The sequence below is a fragment of the Juglans regia genome, chromosome 16 (assembly GCF_001411555.2).
Source record: "Juglans regia cultivar Chandler chromosome 16, Walnut 2.0, whole genome shotgun sequence".
NCBI lineage: Eukaryota > Viridiplantae > Streptophyta > Magnoliopsida > Fagales > Juglandaceae > Juglans > Juglans regia.
In genome coordinates, this window is record NC_049916.1 from 26,720,001 (window position 1) to 26,729,602 (window position 9,602).

The 9,602-nt window shown below is 35.8% G+C and overlaps 2 protein-coding genes across 2 annotated transcripts; both read left to right on the forward strand.

The window, feature by feature from the left end:
- The first annotated feature begins 2,162 nt into the window (after window positions 1-2,162).
- LOC118344879 (high affinity sulfate transporter 2-like) lies at window positions 2,163-6,750 on the forward strand. Its single transcript, XM_035686695.1, has 13 exons — window positions 2,163-2,459; window positions 2,549-2,597; window positions 2,693-2,903; window positions 3,011-3,185; window positions 4,376-4,441; window positions 4,542-4,655; window positions 4,756-4,872; window positions 5,070-5,196; window positions 5,291-5,577; window positions 5,669-5,859; window positions 5,973-6,058; window positions 6,154-6,230; window positions 6,411-6,750. The coding sequence occupies exons 1-13, from the start codon at window positions 2,163-2,165 to the stop codon at window positions 6,552-6,554; spliced, it is 1,941 nt and encodes a 646-aa protein (XP_035542588.1). The 3' UTR covers window positions 6,555-6,750.
- Window positions 6,751-7,478: 728 nt separating this feature from the next.
- Window positions 7,479-8,018, forward strand: LOC109003233 (chaperone protein dnaJ 20, chloroplastic-like). The gene has a single exon (XM_018981286.1). The coding sequence runs from the start codon at window positions 7,479-7,481 to the stop codon at window positions 8,016-8,018; it is 540 nt and encodes a 179-aa protein (XP_018836831.1).
- Window positions 8,019-9,602: the final 1,584 nt, after the last annotated feature.

Here is a 9,602-nt window from a genome sequence, read left to right on the forward strand (position 1 = left end):
TCTAAATCATGATCAACTCTTCGGCTGGTTATGCGGCGAGAGAGATTCAACGCTTTGAGGTTCAATGAATCTAGACATATATGATTAGAGTTTGACATCCTCCTGATTTTTCTCTAATCCGATCTTAATATCTTATCTTTTCCGGCCCCGCATTGTTTATTGCTCTGAATACGTGAGAACGAAGCTCGGATATCATGGTGGCGCACGAAATGCTTACGTGTCGCTTTTTTCACTGTAATTTAAAGCTGGTTGATCATGGCTTATCTACTCTATTCTATATGAATATAACTATTAGCCGCGCGACCGACTTAATTTTTGTTTTCCAAGTTGTTAATATTTCGATTTTTTTATGGAAGTGTTATCAATAATTTATTTATAAAAAAAATTTACATTCATGATCAGATAATTCTGAGATATTTTCATATCAAATATAATATCATAAAATAAAATAACACATTTAAAATTAGAATGGAATCGAGTTGCATGTTTAATTGATTCCAAGAGTGTAGTCAATTATTGATGTAAGACTAGTATATATAGAACACGTACATGCAGTTGAAAGATTTTGATATGTAAAAATTTAAATTTTTAAAATTTTCTTTTAAATCAAATTAAATTATATATGACAATCGATAAGTCGAGTATTAATTAATATTTTCATTGAACATATATATATAAGAGTAATTAGTACATTAGTACGCTTCACACAAGTCAAAAAGAATCCAGATCGATTAGTATAGAGTACTATATGATCATGTCAAATGATGATCTATTCCTACGATCGAGTTCTTAATTATTATGTATGGATATGGCCGCCTTTCTTTTTTGACTGCATTCTCTTCTTTTCCTTTCGTGTCCTAGCTTACTCAGGCTGAATATGATCAATTTGTTCGCGACACCATACATTGGCTGGTTGCGCATATATATATATATATATATATATATATATATATATATATATAAGGTAAAATGCTTAATTTTTTACGTATCAGTAGTCGCAGTACCAGATAAATGATCTTTTCTCGGTGAATGCATGGTGACAAACAAATTCAAATGCCACTTTTCAAGAGCTTGCAATTCATCATCATCATCAACATGTTGCTTGTGATTTGTTAAAGAATATTGTAAACTTTTATATATAAACTTTTACGCGGAGAATCTTTACTTCTTTGCATAGCCCATGTATATAGGAAGAGTTTATAGCTAAGGGAAGTCTCGCAGACTGTTTAATTTATGCAAAATGAACATGACCCATGCAGTTGTTGGTTTGAGTACAGAGGGAGAATTCAGATTTTTATTTGGGGATTGACTCCAAGAGTAGTATATTCAATTGGTGCAAGTGGATAAAGAAAAAAGAAATAGATAATTCTTTGATCATAATTAATTCAGATCCTTGGTCAGTTGCTTTTATTAGGTTTTTTACCGGAAACTTTAGACTGCTCCAGGCAAATTAAAAAGAACCCAGATCAAATAGAAATGTTAATCTCCTCCAAAGGAGTGAAATATTTTTCTGTTTGGTTCATATTATCTATGGATATGAACTTTCTTTATTTGGCTTCTTCCTCTTCTTCTCCTTCTGTTTCATCAGCAGTGTGAATGGCAATCTGTTCATGAAGATATGCTCTATATGTTGCTCATACATATAAAAGGTCAAGTACAGTTGTATCGGTGGGAACAGATTCCCAAAGGCCAAATCAATAGTTGACCTTGCTTAGTGATAGGTGAAAACTTAAATTCAAATGTCACGTTCTGTGAGCTTCCAATATTTTCATCATCATTTTGGTTTTTTTTTTCATTTCTTTTTTTAAAAAAGTCAACTTTTATATTTTGTATTCGTGCATGAAAACGAGATGCCAAGTACATATCAGAAGATATCTCAATTACTTTGCAGAACAAAAGCTGTGCAGTGCAGTGCCTATAAAAGGAAGAGCTTTTTATACAACCTGTTCATGATTCTTCATGTCCTTTAAACCTGGAGCTACCTTCCTGATCATCAGTGTAATCTTAATATCTCTTTGCACGCCATGATTCTTTTGAGAAGTAACTGATCAAGAAGTTTTCTGATTCTTTTTCGTGTCCTCGAATGATCCATAATCTTCTGCATTAATTTTTTTTGTAACAGTTTGTTGCTATATATAATGAGTAGGCGTGTCGGTGACGAGATGGAGATTGCGAGCGGCCCTTCGTCCCGGCGCCACTCAGGGCGTTTGCCCCATATTCACAAGGTGGAACGACCTCCAAAGCAAAATCTTCTGAGAGATATTCAAGATTCCTTGAAGGAAACTTTCTTCTCGGATGAGCCTTTACGCCCTTACAAGGACCAACCGGGTCCGAGAAAGTTTCTTCTTTTCCTCCAACATTTCTTTCCCATTCTTGAATGGGGAAGAACTTACAATCTTTCCAAATTCAAAGGTGACCTTATCGCCGGGCTTACTATTGCCAGTTTGTGTGTTCCTCAGGTAAAACATTTCCTTAAAATAATCTAAATATTGGGTTCCATTTCTTTCAGTTCAAATTTCTAATGATTCTTAAATATTCATGATACCAGGATATTGCATATGCAAAGCTTGCAAATCTGGAACCCCAATATGGGTTGTGTGAGTATCCTTGTTTCTCGCAAATTCCTTGGGGTTGTTTTTTTCACACCTATACCTCGTTAACTAATGTTGTTTGTTGCCCACTTTTTTTCCAGACTCAAGCTTTGTTCCACCTCTTATTTATGCTTTCATGGGTAGCTCGAGAGATATTGCCATTGGGCCAGTGGCTGTCGTGTCTCTGTTGCTTGGGACACTGCTGCAGAATGAGATCCCAGATTCACAAGCTAACAAACTTGCTTATCGGCGTCTAGCATTCACCGCTACCTTCTTCGCTGGCATCACTCAATTCGCACTTGGTTTTTTCAGGTCTGTTCTTTGTTGCCTTGCAGATTTTTTTCACTGATAATGGTGATTCTAACACCAATATATAATAATCCACGAAAATTCGATGGCTTCTCTTTGCTTGCTTTCAGATTGGGTTTCTTAATCGACTTTCTTTCCCATGCCGCCATTGTCGGGTTCATGGCTGGAGCTGCTGTTACCATAGCCCTTCAACAGCTCAAAGGTCTTCTCGGTATAAAAAACTTCACGAAGAAGACTGACATCGTTTCTGTTATGCGCTCAGTTTGGAGCGCAGCACATCACGGGGTATATAAAATTAGAAAAATTCTATATATTTGTCATATTTTTAATATTATTTTTTGAACCTTGTCATTTAATAATTGATTGCCAAGTAAAACATAATAAATAATTCATAACCATTATATTAACATATAAAATAAATAATAAAATTTATATATTTCCACCTGTTTAAATTTTTGGAATAAGTAGGTGATTTAATTAACATGGTATCAGTCACTATTATGAGTGACAATATGTGACACGACTTGTGAATTCAACATGAACACAATAGAAAATTAACGGTTTGAGTTTGATGTTAATGGATTCTGGTCAAAATGGATTGACCCCTTAAACACGATTTATAAACGAGTCATTTACAGGTCAACCCGCTTAATCCAAAATAATCTGTTTTAACCAGTTTAGATTTTATTTCAAAATTATAATTTTATTATTGTTGAATTGTGATATTGGTATTCCTCAGTATGCTTATGTTTTTATTATTGAGATTGTAATTCTGAACATATGCTCATAACTGTTATTGTAAGGTTTGTAATATTAGTTTTATTATATGTTAAAATTTAAAAATATTGATTTTTTGTGTGAGTAGGTAGTCTTATTTTTTTTTAAACATCGTGGTTACTAATAAATATAGATTTTAACTTTTATATAAAATTATGGTAATCAAATCAGATGAGTTATGTGTGTTAGTTCAATCAAATTATATGAAACAAGTTTAAATGAGTCGTGTCATCTTAACCTATTTTTAATTAATTATGAAATGGATCAAATAGGTGACACGACATAATCCGTTATCTAAATGGATTAGGTTGAGATTTGAAAATTTAACACGTTTAGCTTAATAGATCGGATTCGGATTAACCTATATAATTGAATGTTCATAATTTGGCATAACATAAACACGATTTGAAAACACGATTTGTCATCCCTAATCACTATACTATTAGAACAAAGGTTTTAAATTCAAACTTGACACTTTACTTCATTTAATTAAATATTCACATTTTAGACTAACTTATTAAGAGAGAATTTGGCCCAACCCACACATGATAAAGAATATTAAAATATAAAATAAATAATAAAATCTATCAATTTCCACTCATATTTATATAACTACGGCTTCAATATATATCTGTTTCTCTTTTCAATATATAACTACGGCGCCCCATGTGTTCTCACTCTACTTTTTATGCTAACAGTGGAACTGGCAGACTATGGTCATAGGATTGTCATTCTTGGCATTCCTTCTGTTTACCAAGTACATCGTAAGTATCATCTATATTGCAGTACTATTACTACTTAACCTTAATTTTGCAGCCTTTTCCACTCTATTTGCTCGACTACTCTTGTTTGATAATGGCTCAGGGAAAAAAGAACAAGAAATTCTTTTGGGTTGCTGCTATTGCTCCTTTGTCCTCTGTTGTAATTGCCACCTTTTTCGTGGGTATCACCCATGCGGAAAAGCAAGGTGTTTCAATTGTAAGTGCTCGTTTATGAGTTTAAGATTTTGTTTTCAACGTGCCATGCACAAAGGAGATGCATGGCAAGCTCATATGATATAGCTTTCGTCTTGTATCAGGTAAGACATATAGATAGGGGCATCAATCCATCCTCTTTTCATGAAATCCATTGGACTGGAGAATTTCTTCTCAAAGGTCTTAGGATTGGTGTCGTGGCGGGTATGGTAGCTCTAACGGTAAGCAAATCTCAGGCCCCAATAACTTTACTCGGTTTGGGATATATAATTAGTCAGCTAAACTGGCATCACGGCAGATATTAATTCAGTATCTGAATATAAATTAGATGATTTAAAGATCACGTTTTTAGTATAATTGGTGATTTAAAATACCCTAATTCCCTTCAATATTAAAGCACAAGTTCTTGGGATTCTAGGAAGCTGTAGCAATCGGAAGAACATTTGCTGCAATGAAGGACTACCAGCTGGATGGAAACAAAGAAATGGTGGCACTGGGAAGTATGAACATTGTTGGTTCCATGACATCTTGCTATGTAGCTACAGGTGTGTAAGGGGGCCGGGTTGCAAAGATTCAGATATCTCATCCTCTTCGATCATCAAACATTAATCTTGCCTGCCCTGATCTTCCTTCATGCAGGATCCTTCTCTCGCTCAGCAGTAAATTTCATGGCCGGCTGCAAAACAGCCGTTTCCAACATCGTGATGTCTTGTGTTGTTCTTCTAACTTTGGTACTCATCACCCCATTGTTCAAGTACACCCCGAATGCTGTACTTGCTTCCATCATCATAGCTGCTGTGGTAGGCCTAGTTGACATCGGAGCTGTAATACTGCTATGGAAGATTGACAAATTCGATTTCGTTGCTTGCATGGGTGCCTTCTTTGGAGTAATTTTTAAAAGCGTTGAGATAGGTCTCCTAATTGCAGTAAGAATTCAAGGACTTTTTGGTGTTTTATGTTAATTTCTGTTTGCATGCCTGCCCAGTACTGAAAAATTCTAACTTTTGTGAATAAAAGGTCGCAATATCCTTTGCCAAAATCCTCCTGCAAGTCACCAGGCCACGAACTGCATTACTTGGGAAGCTCCCAGGAACAAACGTTTACAGGAATGTGGAGCAATATTCCAATGCAACAACTGTTCCTGGCATTCTGATCATCAGAGTTGATTCTGCAATTTACTTTTCAAACTCCAACTACATTAAGGAGAGGTATTTACTGTCAGCAAATCTCCAAAGAACTCATGTGATTATAAAATATTGACCGACGTTTTGTCTAAATAAAATTAGAACAAGATCATTGCTTGAATCGAATTTTTTAGCAGGATTTTAAGATGGCTAGGCAATGAAGAGGAAGAAGCAAAGAAACTAAACCAATCCGGAATCCAATTCATTGTCATTGAAATGTCACGTAAGCAAGTCGTAGCAATTTCTTTAGTTCTGGTTTTGGTTCTGGATCATGTCATGCAGTACTAAAGAACATGTATAATTTTTTTATGATTGCAGCTGTTACTGATATTGACACTAGTGGGATCCATTCCTTCGAAGAATTACATAAGACTCTTCAGAACAGAGAATTGCAGGTAATTGAGTGAACTTTGAACTTGATAAATATTATATATTGTTTGTAAGATTAATATTTTATAAGAGTACGTAGGCCGATGATCATCAGTATTATCGTATTTTGAATGCATGCTAGCTCTTTATGAAGTACGTAAATAAGCAATTATTAACGATCATCGTGTTTTGTTGTTTTTAAACAGCTTGTTTTAGCAAACCCAGCTCCAATAGTGATTGAAAAGCTGTACGAGTCCAAGTTCGTAAACTTAATCGGCGAGGACAACATCTTCCTATCCGTTGCAGACGCTGTCACAACACTCACTCCAAAAACTCAAGAACCTGCATGATGCTAATTTAGGAGGGATCGACGAGGCAGCTGGTTTGAAATAATCATGTATATATATTCCTCTTTTTTTTTTTTTCCAAAAAAAAAAAAAACAAAAGCCCAGATCATGTTTTGTGATCAAACATTTCGTTGGGCATGCATCTTGTTTTGCTTCTGTAATTTTCTTGTTTTTATATTCTCCAAAATTTTCTTTCCGTAGAACCATAGCCGTTTTTTTTGCTCTCAAACAAGTTTTAATCTTAATATTAGAAATTGGGATTGAATACATGACTAATCTTGACCAATGGATCGAAGGCAATACGTGGAATTAATGTTACAAAACTCATGGGCTGCAGAGAACGGATCAATTCTTCTTTGACCCCACGATATCCTCGACAATACTCGATCTAATCTTGCTGGCCTCCATCAGAGATGCCTCAATTTTAATATAATATGAATATTATTTTTTCTTTACGATCAGGGTTTTGAATTTTTTCGAAACAACTAAATTCTTTATTAAATTGAATTACATGTGTTTATTGGTGCATGGAAGGAGATTCCAACAGTACGAACGACTGATCACGTACCGCCGGGATTTTTATTTTCCGGAAAAGTTCATTGCTCGAGAGTACTATCTCACATGACTGGCATTTGCTCGAGGTTATTGAACTATAAAAAAACTATATTATTCTGAATAGTAAATATCGATCAGCGCTGACCAAATACACACCAATGTGAAACTAATTTACTCTCGATCGATGATTACTATGGAGGAAACGCGTTAAAGCTCATGCACGGCTCCCTCTCGAATAGACACAGATTTTTATGCTCCTTGTCCTGTCCTCCCTATATATATAAATACTTATGTATACCTCCCACTTTCTTCTAATCCATTCATCATCCACAGCCTCGATCGCCAACGTTTGATCAATCAAAAAAATTAGCCATGCATTTTTTGCCGAGTTCAATCCACAGCATTCATGCTAAACCTAAACCTTTCCTTTCTTCTCCAATTCCCGGTAAACGGCACCTGACCGGCCACGCGCAGGCAGTATCTGTCTCATGCAGAGCCACCGCCACCACTTTCTACGAGGTACTTTCACTGAGTCCGGACAAGGCGAGCATCGACGAGGTAAAGAAAGCTTACAGAACCATGGCTCTTCGATATCACCCAGACGTTTGTCCTCCGCTCATGAAGGAAGAGTCGACGAGGATGTTTGTCCAGCTGAATGCCGCATACCGGACGCTGTCGGATCCCGTGCTGCGCAAAGAGTATGACTGCGAAATATTAATGGAGGGTTTTGGCCGGAGTACTTTCGGAAGAACATCCAGGATGGGTGGGGTCGATCACGATCGTGGAACGAGAAGCAGGTGGGAACAACAAATTGTTGAGCTGAAGAGGAGGTCCAATTGTCGTATGGCTGAAAAGGAGGGGTCATGGGGCAGTAGAATCAGGGCTCACAACATGAGGAACAAGGAGTATTAGAAGTATACGTATTTTTTCTGTATAAATTAAATTAAAAATTCCAAAATCCACCGACTATGCATTATTTTGTATTATTTTCTTATTAATTATTATTATATATATATATATCAGTGTAAAATGGTCTATATATATATAGGCTAATAGGCATCCACCATGTCTATGGGTGACTCCTAATTATTTGTATCATTCTGAATAATACAATGCATTCATTTACACTTTTTTATAACTTCCAAATTATTATTATTATTATTATTATTATTTTAATAATGTGGAAGTCTTATTGGACATGAGACCAATTAATTAATTAATTTCGGGGCTCTTTGGAAGTCCAAAATTAAAGAAATACATGACTTGAAGTCTTGATCTGATCTCATTTTTATAGGGCCGGCTCGATCGAATTAATAAGCTTGCACAGAATAGACGATAGAGCATTTAATTACGAGATGCACCATGCATGTCAAGAATATATATATATATATATATATATATATATATATATATATAAATTATATGATCATAATCCTCGAAGATAATTTTGTGGGATTCCTTCAAACGACAGGCCTTCGATACCGTTTTGTCCCCTCTTTTTATGACTTGGGGCAAAAAAGCGTCAAAAGTTCACTTCACTAAATAAATAAATGAACAAAAGATATCACTTTCAGAAGACGTCGATGAAACAGGCCGAATGAATTTTAGGTGGACCTATGACGGGTAAAATCTATATTTTAGTTCGTATATAATATATATATACACATATGTACATCATGTATGTATGTACGTATCTGTGTATGTAAAGCCGGCAATAAAGTTCCATTACAAAAGGAACTGAACAGAGGCGACAAGACCACATGCAATCCTCTTTGAATGATATAACCAATATCAATATTTCACTGCCGACCACTCTGGTCATATTAATTTTTTTTTTCTTTTTTTCGACATAGTAGGAAACGGTTGGTGAAAGGGTCGATGAGATCACTGGTCTCAGAGAAGGATCACATCGATCCTTCAAGGAACTTGCTATGAAACTAGACGAACTCATTGTGTGATAGGATCCTGGGTAATGCTGCTACACTCGAGTGAGTTAGCAATCCTTTTGAGTAAGCTCATGTGTCATATGATTGGCACTTCGGGGGACATTATGTAAAGATCTCCAGTTCGTGAACTAATTGAGATGATGTTGACAATCCTCGATGATGTTTTGGATAGACCAATTTATATCTTCAAGGCAGTCACTGATAGCATTGTGGACTAGTAGTGAGTCGCCTTCTAGGTAGATGAGAAAGTTTCTATGTTGAGTGACCATGGAGATAGGTGCCAATAATAACACATGATAAATGGCAACTGAGGAAGATATGCTCTAAGATGTTAGGGATGGTATGTCAAAGTAAGCAAAAGGTGTCAGTTATGGTTGGAAGGTGAAGGCGAGAGGCTATAATGCTTTTTGTGGGAAGGAAGTTCCAGTTGATTTTCCAGAGTAAAAGTTTGAGGCGAGCTTGTAGTTTGAGTTTTCAGAGTTTTTCCATTGGGTTGCAGGTTGAGCCGAGTTTTGGGGGGGAGTTGAAATGTTGAAGATGAGGTTGTAAG